We start from the raw sequence: 20,799 nt of genomic DNA on the forward strand, positions 1-20,799 counted from the left end.
TTGTCCTGGAAGCTTTTTATCTCTCCTTCTATTTTCAATAACAGCCTAACTGGATATAGTATTCTTGGCTGCATATTTTTCTCACTTAATGCTCTGAAGATATCATGCCAGTCCTTTCTGGCCTGCCAGGTCTCTGTGGATAGGTCTGTTGCCAATCTAATGTTTCTACCATCGTAGGTTAAATATCTCTTCTCCTGAGCTGCTTTCAGGATCTTCTCTTTGTCTCTGAGACTCGTAAGTTTTACTATTAGATGTCAGCGTGTTGACCTATTTTTATTGATTCTGAGAGGGGTTCTCTGTGCCTCCTGGATTTTGATGCCTGTTTCCTTCCACAATTTAGGGAAGTTATCTGCTATAATTTGCTCCAATATGCCTTCTGTCCCTCTCTCTCTTTCTTCTTCTTATGGGATCCCAATTATTCTAATGGTTTATCTTATGGTATGACTTATCTCTTGAATTCTGCCCTCATGATCCAGTAGTTGTTTATCTCTCTTTTTCTCAGCTTCTTTATTTTCCATCATTTCATCTTCTATATCACTAATTCTCTCTTCTGCCTCATTTATCCTAGCAGTTAGGGCCTCCATTTTTTATTGCACCTCATTAATAGCCTTTTTGATTTTGACTTGGTTAGATTTTGACTTAGTTAAATTTAGTTTCTCCAGAAAAGTTTTCTCTAATAACTTCCATGCTTTTTTCAAGCCCAGCTAGTATCTTTAAAATCATCATTCTGAACTCTAGTTCTGACATCTTACTAATGTCCATATTGATTAGGTCCCTGGCAGTCGGTACTGCCTCTTGTTCTTTTTGTTGAGGTGATCTTTTCCAACTTGTCATTTTGTCCAGAGGAGAATAGATGAATGAGAGAACAAAATGCTAACAGGATAACAACGACCCCAGGAAATATACACTGAACAAATCAGAAAAGACCTGAAACTGGGGGAAAAGAAAGGGAAAGAAAGAAAAAAGAAAAAGATAAAAACAAAACAAAACAAAAATAGAATATGATCAAATATGATCAGGCTGGTGCATAGATCAGTGCCACACACTAGATTTGGGGTGTATTTTGGTCTGTTAGAAGAAAGTGCCTTCCAAAATTTTAAAGAAAGAAAAACATATATGTACAAAAATAAGGGTTAATATGATGAAGGGATGGAATATGACTGTAAAGATGAAAATCATAAAAGATTTTATAAAAGGAATTGATAAGAAGTTGGTTGAAAAAAGAAAGAAGAGGATTTAAAAAAAAAAAGGGAGAGAATGTGATCAGGCAGGAGACTAGAACAAAGCCATACACTAGAGATTTAAGGTATATTTTGACCTTTAGAAGAAACTGTATCCCAAAATTTTAAAGAGAGAACAACTTATATATATATATATATATATATATATATATATATATATATATATATATATATATACACCAAAAATAAGGTTAACTACTATGAAGGGATAGAATGTGACTCTAAAAATGAAAAATAGAAAAAATTTTAAAAAAGGGATTGATAAGATGTTTGAAAAAGGGAATAAGAAAAGTTCAAAATAAAACAAAGAAAAAGAAAGAAAAGAAAATTAAAAAAATTAACTTTGAAAGACTAAGGAATCGGGGGAAAAAAGCGATGAATTCTATGTGCAGTAGTCCCCTAGTGCTGGAGTTCTGCCATTCTCATTGATCGGTAAACTTGGTCTTGGCTGGCGGTTCTCGCTGATCTTCTGGGGGAGGGGCCTGTTGCCGTGGTTCCCAAAAGTCTTTGCCGGAGGCGGAATTGCCCTGCCCTTGTTGGTCAGGGCTAAGTAATCTGCTTGGGTTTGCTCTCGGGAGCTTTTGTTCCCTGCAAGCTTTCGGTACAGCTTTGGAGGATGAGAGTGAAAATGGCGGCCTCCCAATCTCCACCTTGGAGGAGCTGAGAACTCGGCTCCTCAGTGTGCCCCCAGTGAAAAGCAGTCAGTCACTCCCGTGTCCCCGGTCTCCGGCCACATTCCATGCTCACCCGGCCTGTGACCGAGTGTTTCTATCTCTGGCACCCAACCCCGTGTAGAGTCTCCAAACCCAGCAGATCCCTGAGGTGTCCTCCCGCACCCCTCCTTTCAGGGGAGGAAGGGGAGTCTCCCTGGATCTGCCGCTTATTGGGTCCCTGCTGGAGGAGCAGTGGCCTGACTGTGTCACCGATCACAGTTTATGGCAACCCCGAGCTGAGAGCCTGCGCCTCCGCTCCATCTCTGCAGCCGGCTTCCCCACTCCGATACCTGGGAGCTCTGCCGCACTCAGGCACCCCCGGTCTTTCTGTGACCCCGAGGGTCCTGAGACCACACTGTCCTGCGAGGGTTCCACCCCCGCTTAGCCACTGGAGTGCGTCCTTCAGCGGAGCCGACTTCTAAAAGTTCCGATTTTGTGCTCCGCGGCTCTATCACTTGCCAGAAGCGGCCGCCGGACGCCCCCTCCCCCGCTGTCTATCCTCCCGAATATCGCTTCGGATTCACTTCTCCGCACGTCCTACCTTCCAGAAAGTGGTTGCTTTTCTGTTCAAAGAGTTGCTGCTATTCTTTTCTTCGATCTCCTGTTGAGTTCGTAGGTGTTCAGAATGGTTTGATCCCTGTCCAGCTGAATTCCTGGGACCAGACGAAATCCAGGTCTCCTACTCCTCCGCCATCTTGCTCTTCCCCCCCTCCCCGTTCCACTTACATTTTTATAACAATGTCTCTTTCATATCTTTTTCTAAAAGCCCTTAATTGCAAACCCACACTATCACCAGCATCCCTGATCTCTCTTTCCCTACTCTGTTTTCTTTTCATAGCCCTTATCACCTTTTTACATGTAATATAAATTACTTATTCATTATGTTTATTGTATCTTTCCCCCTGCCTCCAAAAGGGTGGGGATTTTTATTTGTTTCATTCACTCCTATACCTCTGGTGCTCCTCATAGGTTATGCCATAGAGTAGTAGGTGCTCAGTGAGTGTTTTGACTGAATGAATGTCAAGTGTGGCTTTGTATCCACGTCTTTCTCCCAAGCACAATAAGAACCTTAGTGCTCTTCTGGTTTCCTTTCTCACCTCTCATCCTCTCCTCACCCCCCACGCTTCCTAGTATGCTTATGTTAAGATTCCCTGGAATTTAATTCCGGATTGTTGTGAGGATTCTTGTTTTGCAGCCTACTCATTTAGACTTGACAATATGTTTTACAAATGTCTTTGCTCGTCAAAGCTTCTTGTAGCTCTTGTATTCATTTTCCTCTCTCAGAAATATACTCTTCTTTATTTTTTTCAGAGAGAATCTGTGGATGGTAAATTTTGGGGGTCTTTGTATATCTAGAAATGTCTTTATTCATCTCCAAACTTCAGTGATACTATGGCTACATACAGAATTCCAGGTTTAAAAAAATTTCCGTAGAACTTTGAAGGTATTGAAGATGTTACCCCTCAGTGGTGAGGTTTTAAAAATGTATACTAATTATGATCTGGTGTAGTAATTATTGTTGTTGTTTGTGTGGTTTTATCCTAATTGGCGCTCAATAAGCCCTTTCAGTGTGAGTGCTACATTCTTTTTATAGTAACTTTGGAAGTAGCTGTGCCAGGCACTGGGTTAAGCAAAGAGAAATGAAATAAGATGTGATGAAGGCCTCTTCCTCGAAGAATTTGCAGTGTAGTGGACAAATCACATGAGTAACTAGATAGTGGTGATGCACTGGACTAAGGGCTACGAAGTGGGAAGCACTTAGTACAGAAGGTATTTCTAGAGCACGGAAGAGAACATCTCGCCAGCTCAGAGGGCACGTTTGTGCATGAGGTGTAGCTTAGGCCTCGAGTGCCTTATGTCTGGGTCTCCGAAGACTGGGATTTGAACTCAGGGTGAGTGTAGAATATAATCCACACACACCAGTTAGTTCTAATCACAGGCTCTACCAGACATCAAAAAGGACAGGAGAGTGTCAGGGACAGTAGGTCCACCTGGCCAAGCATATCTTGCTGGTGTCTCCCCTCTGTCCAGAGAGGTGACAACTGTCAGCGCCTGTGTAGGCCAAGAAACCTCCCAGATGTGAGAAACACCCACAAAGAGGCTCTTAGACTTTTACCCCACATTCCCCACCCCCGGCGGAAAGTCTCAGGAGCCAGAGACCCCTTCCACTGTCACATAAAGGAGCGTTATGCTAGTCAGCAGGCCACATCTCCCAGGCCATGTGATTGGAATCCATGTCCTGGAATTACTGCTGAGCCTTACTTATCCAGTCTTTCTCCCTCTCTGTGTAATCTGTGCTTTGTGAACCTCTTTGTTTACACATGCACAAATTTTCTATTTGAGGTCTACCCCGGGGGCTTTTAGTAGACAGCCCTGGCCTATCAAATTAGCAGTGTGACCTCTTAATGTATGTTCTTCATTTTGCATCTTTTCTGGTCACTGAAAGATTTTGGGGGCTAATCTCTACTAAAAAGCAGCCCTCCCTGTGACTGTGTAGGTGCTAGGTTTCAGGCTCTGAGACCTGAGAGTTTTGCAGAGGCCAGTGTGTCGTTTGTCCTCCAGTTAGTTGCCCACTCTCTACGCTGACAGGTTCATGAGGATACATATCACATGCAACAGGGCCTGCAGGAGCGAGTGAAAAACTGCAAGAGGATCAGGACGGACCAAGCCTCCGTATACCTTCAGAGGGGAGAGTGCCAGCAGCTGGAGCAGAAGCTGAAGCAGGCAGAGGCCTGGCTGCTGCAGCTGGGACAGCTGGCTCGCCTAGTAGCCTACATGATTTGCCAGAGCCTCGTGTCTGTCGTAGAGGAGGAGATAACCTCCTTTGTGTCCAACATGCTGCAAGTGAGGTGGTGGGTAGCATGTGGGGAGGTGGGCAGAGGCAGGCAGCAGACACTGACATGTAGCCCCCTGACCTCTCCTGGCCCTTCCTTACAGGCCCCAAGGAAGAAACCTTTTCTCTCAGCCCAGCTGGTCTTTGACAATCGTGGCCAGCTGTCTCATGAGCCGTGTATTGAAAATATGGTCCAGATTCTAAATGTGGGCCTGCAGTCTGTCAAGGCCTCTGTCCTGAAGGTATTCTGGATTGGGCAGGGGGCTGGCTGTGGGAATTCCCAATTCCTATCCTCTGTGTAATTAGAAGCTCTCAGCCTGGTCTGAACCCTCACTGGTTTCCATTTCTACCCCCTCTACGTACCTTGGCATGAAGGTAATGCAATCTCCAGACCTGAAGACCCCCTGCGACTCCTTGTATTCTGAAGGTATTTAAGTAAGGAGACTTAGGCAGGGGGTAGGGAGGGTGGAAGGAGGGGGACGGGCACATGCACAGTATCAAGGGCATGGCCATAGAATCAGGCCTGGGGTGTGGATGGAGCAGCTGTATCTGGGTAGTGCACACAGGTGTTGGGGGCGGGGGGTTAGAGGGTGGGGTGTGTCTTTGCTCACTCAGGCGTGTGCTTGTGTGTATTTGTGTGCATGCAGTCGAGTGGAATGAGAGGTGTATGAAAGAATGTGAGTGAGTACATTGTCCTTCCTCTGGTTCATCCAAAGTCTGTGAGGCTTTTCTCTAATGTTGTAATGGCATTTTGTTTCCTGTTAAATTTGATTGCTAAGTTAATTTGTACTTACTTGAAGAACTCTGCTTGTTCAATATTTGCTTTATTTCATACAGCTCTTTTTCATTTCATATAGGATAATCCATTAATACTACTGAGCCACTATGGTTACCAGTTATTACTGGTTATCGGTCCTCAAACTTGTGAACCACCAGGGAGGAAATACATCTTCACACTTCCTTTATTTGGAATACTAACCCAGTTACAAATAAAATCATTACAGGCATTCAGTCACATCTGACATGTAGGCGCTCCCCCCCCCCCCTTAATTCAACTAGTATGTTTTCATGAAGATGACTTAAAGACATAAGGTTAATTTTAGGAAATAGGTGACAAGGGAGGAAAAGGTTCATTGAAAGGAGCCCATGTCTTTTACAGATGACACCAATTGGGGCACATTATTTTCTCAAGTGAATCTAGGTTAATGGGTAGAGACAACTGATGTTTGTTTACATGGTACAGTGGGACCAAACATGTTAGTTTACTAACCTGTAACATGGGAATAACAAGAATACCTAACTTGCAGGATTAAAAGAGGTAATATGTCTAGTGTAGTGCTCAGCACGTAGTGATACATGCTACAGATAGTAATTTCTTACTGTTACTAGTATTAAAGATAGAAATAAACCAGATATTTCACATTATTCTCCCATTTAATACTAATTCATATTTTGGCGTACTGTAGTAATTTTCTTTGAATGGCAAAACAGATAAAAACCTTAAAACTTTTATTCTAAGTTCTAAGGAAAGTGAAAATGTTTACTTGCAGTGTCTTGGGTTACCCCTTCTACTTTTTTTTTCTTGGTGGGTAGCAAAGCAAAGTTTATTGGGCAGTAGTCCAAAGCTCCCAAAGAGGGAGGGGACCCGAGAGGGTTGCCCACCCCTCCTACTTTTAAAAGAACACCATAGACTGATGTATTTAGGGGTGAAATGTCCTGATGCTTGTTATCTTATGTTCACATGTTTTAGGGGAAAGAGAGGAGGAAAAACAAACAAAGCAATGTGGCAAAATGTTAATAACTGTTGAATCAAAGTGGATGGATAAAGGGATTTGTAGTACCTTTAAACTTCTCTACATATTTGAGATTTTTCAGAATCAAAATTTGAAGGAAAAAAAACATCAGCATGGAAAATCAAAGTAATATCATGGAGGAACCAGAACCAAAGTTCTGATTTAGGGATCTTCTTAAGTTCTTTATGAAAATTGGAGTAGCACTTAATAAAAGTAAATACTGAGCAGTTAAAACACAACTAGTAATCTTTAAGAAATGTACATCTATCTGAGAAATCTTTTACTTAAATGAGGCAAAATTTGCACAGCATTTTAACCAAATTACAAAATGATTTTGGTGCCTCTGCGTATATTTTCAAAAATATGAAAAATCAGCCCCTTACAATAGGAACTTACACACTGACTAGATTCTGGTCCCTAGAAGAAGACCCAGCCTATTACTAATAAAACAGGTGCAGCATATCCTGCAGTCTTAGGCTGCATTCTCCAACATTTTCCAGAGAACAGTCTTAGTACTGGAACATTTTGCAACCACAAAGAGATGATCAATATTGTTATCTGATGTCCATACAATCTTATCAGGAATTTTCTGCAGTTTAAAACTGGGAAATTTCAGTTGGATAATGATTTTTCTCATCTGGCAGGTGTCACGTTCAGGAACTTAAAGTTTTTACATTAACTTTACCAAGATCAGTGTATCTTTTTGATATTTTATGATAAACTCTTTTATATATGTTTTGGTTGGGATGGCTTTGAAGTTAGCTGAGAGATATAATGCAAAGAATGAACCGGTCATTATGTATTTTTTTGCCAGGGGGCTGCATGTGGCGGGTGGGGCAGGGCGCGTGTCTTGGGAGTGTGAGGTATGAACAGTATGACCAGCAAGAGAAAGAATAGAGGTAAGCAGTGGAGCAGTGAGTGGATTGATTGTAGAAAGAGAAGAGAGACTTTTTTCTTGCCACTCTGTGACTAAGAAATTCTGAAGAGATGAAGAATTGTATAAAATATGCTTGACAAGCTGCTTTGCTGCTGTGTGTAAAATATCTGAGTGACTCATTCAAAGAAACCTACAGTGAACGTCTATATTATTTGGTTTTTCACAATTGGATTGATATTTTAAAATGCAGCTCCATGTTGACTTTTATGTTTCTTTGATTTAGTTGATACCAGACTTCTTATCATAAGCAAGCTTTATTTTACTCTTATGTTGGCTATGAAGTAAGTTATTAGTGATTTCCGTTTTGTTTTGTTGGGATATTGCAGTCACCAAGTTGTGTTAAAAATACAGTAGCTTTTCTTTCCATTGCTCATAATCACACATGGATCGACTATATCGCACCATATTGCTTGAGCACTCTCGTGGGTCTTAGCACCTTGAATCACAGTTCTTCAACCTCATCTTGTGTTTTGGAGCTCACAAAACAGAAAGTGACCAAATTCAAAGACAGAAAAGCTGTAGCAGCCCCACGCTTCACAGAAATGGAAAAACTAGGTTGTCAGGAAGAGAGCCCTGTCTCTCAAGTTGCTGCTTATACTTTCATCTCTACTTCTCTCTGTGCTTCTTCCCAGTTCCCCTGACTCTCCCCTAAAACTAGCTGTCTCTGCCTCCTTTGAACTTTCTGCTCCCTTATAACTTGCTTCCAAATGACTTGGGCTTTCCTATTGGAACCAACCCCATCCTTGACTCGATAATGGTCTTTCAGTTTTCCTGTATGTGTGACTGACGTATTTCAAATTTTCAAGACCAGGAATATGATTGATTCACCCTATCCTCTAGAGAGAACCACATATCCATAAGCTCTGGCAAAGGGGAATTGGGTTATGGTACAAATTAATTGGTTTTAGCTGTAGGGAAAAGCAGATCCTCTAAGAAGGGTGTGTTTGGTGGAGGCTCCAATCTTCAGCTATGCTTGTAAATTGGCTATAAACATTCATTATGTAGGCCTAAACGTGCATGTTGGTTTTGAATAACGTACTTCTAACTTAGAACTCGGTAAGCAAAAAGGGGAATTTATTGACTCCCATAACTAAGAAATACCTGGATGCAGCTAAATTCAGGCTCAGCTGGATTCAAGGCCCAGGCAATGTCATCAAGGCTTTATTTCTCTTTCTTTGTCTTTTGACTTTGCTTGTGTGTTTGAATTCTGAGTCACTGAGAATGCTTTCAGTGGAAGTAACAGAAGACCTAAGAGTAGCCTAACAATAACAACAATTATCTCACATAGCAAGAAGTCTCCAGGTAGATGCTCCCAGGGTTGGTTCAGTGGCTCAAAGATGTCATCAAGACTCAGGCTCCTTATATCCTTCCCCTACTCCTTTCTGAGTTCAGCTATAGGTAAGGGCAAATTCTCTTAGAGGGGTGTGTGTGGCAGGGGAGGCTGAATTAGAAACGTTTTCATCATAGTTGCAAGACAAACTCCAGCTCCAAGCATCCCATTCTTATGCAAGATCAGGGGGAAAAGAGAGGGACATTGGAGGGAGATCTCTCTTTGCCTGACCCTCACATTTTATCAGGAAAGGAAATCTTCCAGAAACTCCCCAGCAGACTCACTTTTATATCTCATGGTAAAAATCTAGGTCAAGGTCATGTGGCTACCTCCAGCAGCAAGAAGGGCTGGGAAATCAAATGGCTGACATTTCTAGTTTCTCACAGAAGATGGGCTCTTCCACCACAGAAGAAGGGAGAAGGGAGTAGCTCTTGGGTAGTCAGCCAGTATGCCTTCCAAGGTTCCATTCTTCCATTCTCAAAACCTGGCAAGCAAGAGAATTACCAGCATTCTCTACAGCATCATTTCATGCTATATTACTTCCCTCCTAATAATTTATATTTAATAAAACCTTATTTAATTTTAGTTCTACAAGTAACAATATATTTAAGCTAACCAGCAGTCTTTATGTTGATCGGTCTCTCAGTAGTTGTGTGAAGCTCATTCTCTATTTAGATTCCTTAGGAAGGGTTTGTGGGAGCAAAAATTTATTTCCCTTTTTTCCTGGCTACCTGAGACATTTTTTTTTCTTGAAATGCAGTAATTTTAGTAGAATATGTCTTGTTATTGAACATTCTGAGGCAGTATCCTCAGGTATGCTTTCAAAATGTAGTTTTTGCTTTTGTTTTTTATAGATTTATTTATTTGAGAGAGAGAGAGAGTACTGTGCATCTAATTTCTGAACATTTCGATGCTTTTTCCCCCTTTTTGCACAAAGTTTTAACACAAATACTGAAATTGTCAATTAACCAGTTTCTAAGGAGCTAAAGGGGAAGCCAGGCCCAAGGATATTCCTTAAGACAGATACTAAGGACAGCCATGTTCAACAGCTTTGCTGCCTCCTCCTCTGTTCTACAGAGGCTGGCGTTCTACGAACTACATTTCCCAGATCTCCTTGCAGCGAGGTGTTGTATGTGATTTAGATGTGCATGGGACTTCAGTTCAGACAGAACTGAGGTAAGAATGGGAGAGAGGCAGCGCCTATGCCTTCCATTCTTCTGGCGGCGATCGTAACAGAGGTAGTGTGCTTCTGCGGCTGGTGGTGTGGCAGTGACATCCCAATTGGCCAGGCAGCACTGAGCCATAGATGCTCAGCCTAGAGTGTTTGTTTTTCAGTTCTTCCAACTATTTGCAAACCATTTAATATTCTATAATAATTCACTTACTGCTTATATTAAATAAATTCTGTTTTCCAAACCTGAACCCTAAATAATAAATTCCCTCAGTGGGTCTGTGTTTGTGATATAGATGTATGTGTAAACTCACTCAGGAGCAAGGAGTGTGTATGTGTGTGTGTGTGTGTAATGTATACACCCAGGGAGAGAGAGAGGTTGTGTGGGGGCCCTGCAGGGTACTCAATGGACAATTATGGCATGTGCCCCACTAGAAGAAGATGAAGAGGAAGATTCGAACACAGAATTCGTGATGCCCAAGCTCCACGGCCAGCCCAGCGATGCTGTGCACATCTTCTGTGGCCCGAATATAGGGTTGGTGTGGCCCTGGAAATCTCACACGATTACTGAAGCCCTAGAGGTCCGTGGGTACCGGCTGCGGGGCCAGTACTTGCCCCCCAATTATAAGCAGCTGCAAGAGGATCTGGACAACAATCCTCGGATCCAGCAGGCACTGACTATGCAACAGGCCTTGCTGGAGGTGAGAAAAGAGGTTTAAGGAGGGGGGTGATGCCCACAAATTCCCATCATAAGCACCTTGTCTGTGCCTAGGGCATGCTGTGGGAGGTGAAGGAATTCTGCAGGGAACATCACTGGATGACAGGCATTCATCAGTTCCTGCAAGCCTGGGGGCCTCAGAAGCTGGAGTCCATGAGAGGTTGTCCTATGAAGAACTACGTGATGCTGGTGAGCTGCCTGAACATTTGGCAGGCCCGTGTCTCCAATATACCTGACAAGTTGGTCACAAAAGGCAGATTGATGCTGCTGAGCTGCCATCACATACGGTCAGAGATGGGTGAGTGCTGCTGATCCTCTTTCCTTTCCTTCCGCCTTCCTTGGCCCTCCTCCGGCCTGGAATGTCCTCCAAGGACTTTTGGTGAAGGCCCCTCATTGGACCTGTAGAGCCTCCCAAAGGCCCAGGTCCCGGGCCCTTCCCTTTGCAATTAAAGGTGTGACCATTACAGAGGATAGCCTGTCTATCTGTTTTGGCTCTGCTCACTCCCCATACTCTTCAGGAGTCATGTTTCTGTCACCTGACACTTTCTGTTTTTCTGACCTGGAAGTAGTTTAAACCAAATGTGACTGAGAAAAATCTTAACCTACTCCTTAGGCTCGTGAGCTCAGTTTCTTTGCAGATATTCTCGGGAATCAAGAGTGCCCCTCCCCACATGCAGTGGAATCAAAATTGACAGTATAATTTGCATGTATAAAAAGTTATTCTCTTTAACTGTTACGGTCTTACTCTGTAGTCGTAACTTCTGCAGATGCTGAGAGAAGGTATTCCAACTGAAAGTGAAAGCACTTTTCATTAAAAGCAGCACTTAGGGTCTAATTCAGGCTATTTTGGGTATATGATCAATTCAAAATTCATTCTACAGTTCTGGGTTGTTTTTATTCTCAAGTGCCCTCTGCTCTCCTTCCCCCGCATGGTGGCATCTGGCATTGGAGAGGGCTGCTGGGCTGTGTGCTCTTCTTTGCTGGCTTCTGTCTGCCCTCACCAAGTGTAATACATCCCTGCCTGGTCTCCGCCCTCCTTCTAACATTGCTGCTTCTGGTCCTTGGGATTTTGGTGAACACTTCATCTAGTCTTCGTTTTAGGCTGGCTAGCCCCATAGCTTCTGCTTCAGGGTCCCTCACCCCCCTGCATAGGAACCCATCCAGTCCCACTGGTTATTAACTTTCCATTGTCTTCTGTATCCCCTGCCATCTGGGACTTGTGGGGGACTCGGGAGCAATGTATTTGGCCCTCTTTTTGCCACAAGGCATCACACTGTGCTTTCTAGCCTGACATGACTATCTCATGTTAGCACATGGGTACTCTGCAGTGGTATCTTCCCAAAGTTCCACATGGAAAGCGGAGCTCAAGCCCACTGTGTCATCTGTTTCCTCTTCAACCCATCTGAGTTTCCTTCTTGTCTTGGTTTCCCTCTTGTCCCCCTACTAGGCCAAGGCCCAGCTGTTGGGTCTCCCTGGGTCTCTGAGAAATCCTCTTTAAGGCTTCATTTTGTTCCTGTTTTTTCCCTCCCTTCCAACAGGAAGGATGTCTCATGCTGTTGTTTACTAGCTAAAGTGTCTCTGCCTCGAAGCTGATCTTAGAAAGGCTCACAGTGGGATAGACTGGGAAGCCATTGATTTGTTCTTCTGGGGAACAGGAGGTGTTTCTGTTTTCTCACCTAGCTCCCAATAACCAATAGTGTCTGCTTCCTGCAAAGAGTAGATACTGTAGGACCCATGGCCTGCAGGCTTGCTTTCTTTATGAAGGTGGGTGGCCTTGGGGGGCCCTGAAAGAGCTTGCTTGAAAATGCTTGCCTGCCTTGCCCTTTGTCTTTGCTCTTCAACAGATGAAAACGCATGCCTAATTATGCATCTTTTGGGCCACAAAAACTCCCCACTCTTCCCTCCCTCCACCCCACCTAAATGTACAGGGGGTTCAGGCTGGCATGGCAGGAACAGGGAGGACCTGTGGCTGGCCTGCTTTGTTTCTGACCCTGTTTTGGGCAGGCTTTGCTCCAGTGTTGTTCGGGAAGTCTCTGTTCTTCCTCGTTTGTTACATTCTTGGTCCTTAGTCCAAGATCAACTGGCCTCTTCAAGAAGAACAGATGGAGAGAGAAAAACATGGGGTTCAGAATCCTGGACCTGCTTTTCACTGGTTTGTGTGACCTCAGGTCCCTGGGCTTCATTCAGTTCATTTGTTTGTAACATGGACATAATAATGCAGTCACTCACAGGGTTCTGACAAGGAAGAGTAAATGAGATATTATTTGCAATGTTTCTAGCGTTGAGACAGGCATGCAGTAGGTGCTTAATTTTTTCACTTAACCTTATCCCCTTCTGTCTACCCTTATCCTTCTTGTGATCTAGTTTTGTCTGCTTATCCTCCAACTCTGTTCCTCTTCTGACTGGGCTTCCTTGAACTGTGAATAACGTAGTCACTCTTGTGAGTTAGCGCCCATCCTTTATTCTTCCCTCTCCCAGACTCCACCACATCCAGCCTGTCACCAAATCCCTCCCATTTTCTGCCTGCTAAATTTCTCTCAAGTCTGTTTCCCATCCGTCTCCAATTTCTAACCCCCAGCGGCCCTGGTATGTCCGGTCTATCGCTGATTTAGACCGTCCGATGTCGCTGTTGGGCTCCTCTCTGCCCTCACCTGCCTGCCACTGTGCCTCTAAAAAGCAGCACCAGACCAGCTACTGTGATGGGCCCCAGGGATCGTTTGAAAAGGATAAGTTCTCTTCTTGGTGTTCTCTTCAACCTCACGTGCCCCTCCAGGTGTCCCCTCTCTCTCCGTTTTCTCAGTCTCAGTTCTTGGTATTGAGTGCCATTGGTTACTTCCTTCAAAGCTCCAGAGGGTCATACCCAGTGCATTTCAATTCTCTGTCCCTGGAACTCACTATCTCACTCTCCAGTTGTGGATGCTCATAGAGGATAAGTCAGTTTATTTTCACCCCTCACAACATAGAACAGAGTGGAGCTAGGCTACCCGAGTTTGAATCTTTGCTCTGCCACTGTGTGGTATTTTTTTTTAAGTTTTATTTAAATTCCAGTCAGTTAACATACAGCATAATGTTAGTTTCAAGTGTACAATATAGTGACTCAACACTTCCATACAACACCCAGTGCTCATCACAGCAAGTGCCCCGCTTAGTCCCCATCACCTGTTTCACCCATCCCTCCACCCACCTCCCCTCTGGTAACCGTCAGATTGTTCTCTACAGCTAAGAGTCTGTTTTTTGGTTTGCACCCCCCTCTCTTTTTTCCCCTTTGCTCATTTGTTTTGTTTCTTAAATTCTAAATATGAATGAAAGCATATGGTATTTGTCTTTCTTAGACTGACTTATTTTGCTTAGCCTAATACTCTCCAGCTCCATCCATGTTGTTGCAAATGACAAGATTTTATTCTTTTTATGGCTGAATAATATTCCATTGTGTATATATACCACATCTTCTTTATCCATTCATTAATCGATGGATACCTGGGCTGCTTCTGTAATTTGGCTATTATACATAATGCTGCTATAAACATCTGGGTCCATGTATCCCTCTGAATTAGTATTTTTGTATTCTATGGGTAGGTACCTGGTAGTGCAATTGCTAGATCATAGGGTAGTTCTATTTTTAACTTTTTGAGGACTCTCCATGCTTTTCTCCAGAGTGGCTGTACCCAGTCTGCATTCCCACCAACAATGTAAGAGGGTTCCTCTTTCTCCGCATCCTTGCCAACACCGTTGTTTCTTGGGCACCTGGGTGGCTCAGTCGGTGAAGCGTCTGCCTTCAGTTCAGGTCATGATCCCAGGGTCCTGGGATGGAGTTCTGTATCCGGCTCCCTGTTCAGCGGGGAGTCGGCTTCTCCCTCTACCCCTCCCCCCTGCTCGTGATCTTTCTCTCTCTCTCACTCTCTCTCTCTCAAATAAATAAAATCTTAAAAAAAAAGAAATTTAGAAAAAAAAAAGACTTGTTGTTTCTTGTGGTATTAATTTTAGTCATTCTGACAGGTGTGAGGTGATATCTTATTGTGGTTTCGATTTGCATTTCCCTGATGCTGAGTGATGTTGAGCATCTTTTCATCTGTCTGTTGGCCATCTATCTGTATGTCTTATTTGGAAACATGTCTCTTCATACCTGCTGCCCATTTCTTAATTGGATTATTCATTTTTGGAGTGGTGTTGAGTTTTATAAGTTCTTTATATATTTTGGATACTAACCCTTTATCAGATATACCACTTGCAAATATTTTCTTCCATTCTATAGGTTGCCATTTAGTTTTGTTGATTTTTCCTTTGCTGTGCAGAAGTTTTTTATTTTGATGAAGTCCCAGTAGTTCATTTTTGCTTTTGTTTTTCTTGCCTCAGGAGTCATATCTAGTAAGAAGTTGCTCTGGCCCATGTCAGAGAGGTTATTGCCTGGGTTCTCACCTAGGATTTTGATGGTTTTCTGTCTCACATTTAGGTCTTTAATCCATTTTGAATTTATTTTGTGTGTGGTGTAAAAAGTGGTCCACTTTCATTCTTTTGCACATAGATTTCCAGTTTTCCCAATACCACTTGTTGAAGAGACAGTCTTTTTCCCATTGGATATTCTTTTCTGCTTTGCTGAAGATTAATTGACCATGTAATTGTGAGCGTGTATCTGTTTTTTTGTGCCAGTGCCATACTATCTTGATTGCTACAGCTTTGTAGTGTAACTTGAAGTCTGGAATTGAGATGCCTCCAGCTTTTTGTTTCTTTGTCAAGATTGCTTTGGCTATTCAGGGCCTTTTGTGGTTCCATACAAATTTTAGGATTGTTTGTTTTAGCTCTGTGAAAAATGCTGTTGGTGTTTTCATAGGGATTGCATTAAATGTGTAGATTGCTTTGGGTAGTATAGACATTTTAACAATATTTGTTCTTCCAATCCATGAGCATGGAATGTCTTTCCATTTCTTTGTGTCCTTTTTAATTTCTTTCATCAGTGTTTTATAGTTTTCAAGAGTACAGGTCTTTCACGTCTTGGGTTAAATCTATTCCTAGGTGTCTTTTTGTTCTTGGTGCAGTTGTAAATGGGATTCATTCCTTAATTTCTCTATCTGCTGTTTCATTATTGGTGTAGAGAAATGCAACAGATTTCTGCACATTTATTTTGTATCCTGCAACTTTACTGAATTTGTTTATTAGTTCTAGCAGTTTTTTGGTGGTCTTTTGGGTTTTCTATATATAGTATCATGTCATCTGCAAATAATGAATGTTTTACTTCTTCCTTGCTGATCTGGATGCCTTTTATTTATTTTTGTTGTCTAATTACTGAGGCTAGGACTTCCAGTACTATCTTTTTCTCTCTTTTTTTTTTTGAGATTTTATTTATTTGAGGGAGAGTGCACAAGGAGGGGGAAGGACAGAGAGAGAAGCAGACTCCCCATTGAGTGGAGAGCCCAGTGCAGGGCTCAATCCCAGGATGCTGGGATCATGACCTGAGACGAAGGCAGATGCTTAACTGACTGAGCCACCCAGGTGTCCCTCCAGTACTATCTTGAATACAAATGGTGAGAGTGGACATCCCTGTCTTGTTCCTGACTGTAGTGGAAAGGTCTCAGTATTTTCCCCATTTAGGATAATATTAGTTGTGGGTTTTTCATAAATGGCCCTTATTATGTTGAAGTATGTTCCCTCTAAACCTACTTTGTTGAGGGTTTTTACCATGAATGGATGTTGTACTTTGTCAAGTGCTTTTTCTGCATCCACTGAAAAGATCATGATTCTTATCCTTTCTTTTATTAATGTGATGTAGCACATTGATTCATTTGCAAATATTGAACCATCTTGCAGCCCAGGAATAAATCCCACTTGATCATGGTGAATGATTATTTTAATGTATTATTGGTTTCGGTTTGCTAGTATTTTATTGAGAATTTTTGCATCTGTGTTCATCAGGGATGTTGGCCTGAAGTTCACAGGCCAAACATCACAGTTTGGCTATCGTGGACATTGCTGCTATAAACATCAGGGTGCACGTACCCCTTCAGATCACTACATTTGTATCTTTGGGGTAAATACCCAGTAGTACAATTGCTGGGTCGTATGATAGCTCTATTTTCAACTTTTTGAGGAACCTCCATACTGTTTTCCAAAGTGGCTGCACCAGCTTGCTCGCGTACTGAATGGAGCACTGGGTGTTATACGCAAACAATGAATCATGGAACACTGCATCAAAAACTAATGATGTAATGTATGGTGATTAACATAACATAATAAAATTTTTTAAAAAAGAACAAGGCATTTGTACTCTGCAAAAATAAATAAATAAACAAATAAATGTTTGGTAGAATTTGCCTGTGAAGCCATGTGGTCCTGGACTTTTGTTGCCATTATGTGATATTGATAATGTTGTTGAACCCCTCTGAGGCTCAGTTTGTTTATCTGTAAAACAGGGACAATAATATTATCTACTTTAAAGGGTTTTTGTGAGGATTTAAAGGTTTAATACAGGTAAAGTAGTTGATATTGTATATGACATGTAGTAAGCAAGCACTCTATGCTGTATTTTGTGGTATACTGCATTTCATATTTCTTTTTTCTTTGTCTTTTCCTCCTCCTCCTCCTTCTTCCTTCTTCTTCTTCTTCTTCTTCTTCTTCTTCTTCGTCGTCGTCTTCTTCTTCTTCTTCTTCTTTTCTTCTTTCTTCTCCTTCTCCTTCTTTCTTCTTTCTTCTTTCTTCTTCTTTTGTAAGTAGGCTCCATGTCCAGTGTGGAGCCCAGTGTAGGGCTTGAATTCATGACCCTGAGATCAAGACCTGAGCTGAGATCAAGAATCAGATGCTTAACTGACTGAGCCACCCAGGCGCCCCTGCATATCATATTTCTATATTGTATTTTGCTCTCCTGCGCATATTTTAACATCTCTGAACTTAAGAGGTGTATTATAAGTGATGGAATGTCAGATTTTAAATGGCATCGATTTTTTCTTTTTGAGTGGTATATAAAATAAATGGTGTTTCTTATAATCAGTGGTATCTTGGTGGTGTCAGTGATTTGGTGAGGCCTCATGCCGATGTTACTCCTGCCCTTGGAAACAGTGGAGTTGTTCATATCACCAAAGGCAGCCTCTAAGATTACCTTCTAGCCCCATATCCACCCGACAGCTTCTTTCTTTTAATCCTTAAAAACAAGGGGCAGATTACACATTCTTCTTGGTACCTCTTCTACTGGAGCAAAGCCACTATGGCTCCCCAAACAGAAAGCTTTCATTGCAATAGGGCATTCTGCTATTCATGAACGTGTCATTCCCGTGCCTTTGCACGTGCTATTTCATCTGCTTGGCGTCGCTTTGCTCTTTGGAGCATTAGCTACTCAACACATTCAGCTCCAGTGTTCCCTCCCAGGGGAGGCCTTTCCCAGCCTCTGCAGGCCTCCTCTCCTTTCACTATGTCAGGCTCAGGACTTGCAGAGCATTTATCACACTGGTTTTTGATTGTCCATGTGTTTGTCTCTGCCACCATACTGTGAACTTCTGAGGGTGGGAACACTTTCTGTCTCACCCAGTCACTCTGGTTTCCTGGTGCCTGGCATAGCCTTTAGTAGCTGTGGATAGCTTGGATAGCACCAGTGAAGAGCTGCTGACCGGACACTGGGCAGGGGTCCAGTAAGTTTTCACTGAGTGAAGGAATGAATTCATGGTCTGGCCTCCCCATTACTCCTTCCCCCCTCTGCACCCACAGCACTTCCCCAGCACCCCTTCTCTTTCATATAGCCCCCTACCATCTGACCCTCTCCTGTCTTCAGAATCCAAGCTGGATAGCATCAGGAAGGACATTCTTACACATGTGCAGAATGAGTGCTGGACCCTCAGTCAGCAACTAATAACAGAGCTCACGGACTTCATAGAGGTCTTCCAAACCATCAACTCAGACATTCATACTATTGCACGGTGCTCCCAGAAGGTAAGCTCTTCCCGCCTTTCCTTCCCAGCTTATCCAGGGGCCCATCTTGCTTACATGCTCAGCACATTCTTCTTCAGGTCTCTGGTGAGTTCCCAGTGGGGCTTGATGCTTTTAAACTAGGCTCACGTATGTGATCTGCCCTTACTAACTCTCACCCTGTTCTCATGGCCCTCAGTTTCCTCATGTCAGTAAGAGACCGTGGCAAGATGAGAGCCAAGGTCCTGCTTTCAGAGACAGTTCTGCTCTCTGTGACAGTCAGCTAGGGATCTATTGCCCTGTCAACAGGGTCATGATTTGGTGGGGGCGGAGCTGTGCTGTCTTCACAGAGACCTGGGTCAGATGGGATCTGATCCCATGGTACCCCTGATCCCAGTTGGGTTAATGGTGGCTGCTGGGGTCTGGAGCCTCTAGAGGGTGGGAGTGCCCCTCAGGGATGAGCCCAGACTGGTGCGCAGGGTTGTGGGGGTGCTGATTTCATGCTGTGACCCCTGCAGTTGAACGAGGCCAATGAGCAGTACAACACGCTGGAGGAGCGAATGGAATACATACGGTCACTCCATGAACTCATCTGGAACCACTTTAGCCTCTTTAGTGCTGAGAACGAGGCACTGGACATCTCGGTGAGAAGGCAATTCCCAAAGTCACGCATGCCTCCTGGCCCCCCTCCCTGCCACGCGCTTCTGCTTGACCATGCTCTGTTTGTCCCACAGCTCCTGGATGTGTGGGAAGCATTTCAATTTGAGAAAAGCCAGGCCTCAGAGTTCCTGCTCAGCAAGCAGCATGCCGTCGTGCCCAAGCTACAGCAGCTGATAGATGCATCACTGGTGGAGCTGGAAGGCCTGATTGGCAAGGCCCTCTCTGGCCCCTTCATGGACCCTGCGCAAGAGCAGAGGAGCACTGAGCGCCAGCTCATATCCCTGGAGCGTCAGTTCCAGAACACAGCCAGCCACCTCAGTGAGCTGCACCATGCCTATGCCACCTTCACTGGTACTGAGGATCCCTGCCCACCACACCATCCTGTGATAGACCCTGCAACTGAGATAAGGGTCCTGTGTCCTGAGTGTCCCTAAGCAAGTCTCGGGAATCACATAGCTTCCTTTTAGTCTCTTTTATAAATGAAAATGGCAGGATAAAATCTTGCATTGGCTATGTCAAGGGTTGTGCTCAGGGTGGGGAGACAGGGGGCTCACAGGAAGTCACAGGAAAGCAAATAGGTGAATGTTCCATTAGTATGCGTTGGGGTTAGAGGGCTGAAAGCCTGTGCAGGAGAAATGTAAAGGTGCCCTCCTTGTAATTCTTAGCCTATTCAAACCAGTTCCAGGCTGCGGGGCCCAGATAAAAACAGGTCTTGATAAGCCATAGCCACTGCTCCCAGCCAATGTGGTGTAGACGGGCAGCTGCTGTGGGTCTCCCTGACCTGTAGGCTGAGACCAGCAGAACTATTGAGCCCTCTGTACAATGGTGCAGCTAGGCTGGTTCCCTTCTGCACATAAAGAACTTTGTGGGCTCAAGTTTCTTTTCTCAGGTGCAGTCACTTCTATTGGTTACTTTTATCCCCTGGAAGGTCACATTGCTTCTGAGTTGCCTCTTGGCCAACTACCAAATATTACCAATTCTGCCTGTGGGCATCCCCAGTCCCAGGGCCATTGGGCCAGATGTAAGGTGGAGGACACCCTGGATCTTCCTCAACCAAGAACTTTTTCTTTGGCCAAGTATGGAGAGACCCTTGTCCCATAGTCTAACTAACATAGACCACAGAGTTTGAACTTTCCTCTAGGGATTGGGGATGTTTGTGGAAAAGAGAGTGGGGACCCATGCCCTGTGATGCTAGGCCAAAGAAACCCCACAGCACTGCTTTTAGCTCCTTCTTCCATCCCTGGCTCTTCACCAGACTCCCAGTGTTTGTTAAAAGAATCCAGGATCTTAGAGCTAGATTATTAATACTATTCTTTATTGTTCATTACATATCTTATATTTTACTCAATACTTTTGACATTTGCTTGGTTTTATAACCACGTTAACAACTATTTTGACATCTAAGGTTTACTGGTTTTGTTTACCCACTACCATTTCTTTTTTAAGACTTTATTTATTTGACAGAGACACAGCGAGAAAGGGAACACAAGCAGGAGGAGTGGGGGAGGGAGAAGCA

General features: G+C 43.5%; 1 protein-coding gene across 1 annotated transcript in view; it reads left to right on the forward strand.

Annotated features, from left to right (window-relative positions):
• Positions 1-20,799, forward strand: part of DNHD1 (dynein heavy chain domain 1) — a 79,203-nt gene that overhangs the window by 19,536 nt on the left and 38,868 nt on the right. The window contains exons 8-14 of the mRNA XM_035722995.1: positions 4,544-4,798; positions 4,892-5,029; positions 5,163-5,214; positions 10,454-10,719; positions 10,791-11,034; positions 18,490-18,647; positions 19,142-19,634. Of these exons, the coding sequence (XP_035578888.1) occupies positions 4,544-4,798; positions 4,892-5,029; positions 5,163-5,214; positions 10,454-10,719; positions 10,791-11,034; positions 18,490-18,647; positions 19,142-19,634 (1,606 nt within the window). The remainder of the gene's footprint in view (positions 1-4,543; positions 4,799-4,891; positions 5,030-5,162; positions 5,215-10,453; positions 10,720-10,790; positions 11,035-18,489; positions 18,648-19,141; positions 19,635-20,799) is intronic.

This window comes from Zalophus californianus, chromosome 11, assembly GCF_009762305.2.
Source record: "Zalophus californianus isolate mZalCal1 chromosome 11, mZalCal1.pri.v2, whole genome shotgun sequence".
NCBI lineage: Eukaryota > Metazoa > Chordata > Mammalia > Carnivora > Otariidae > Zalophus > Zalophus californianus.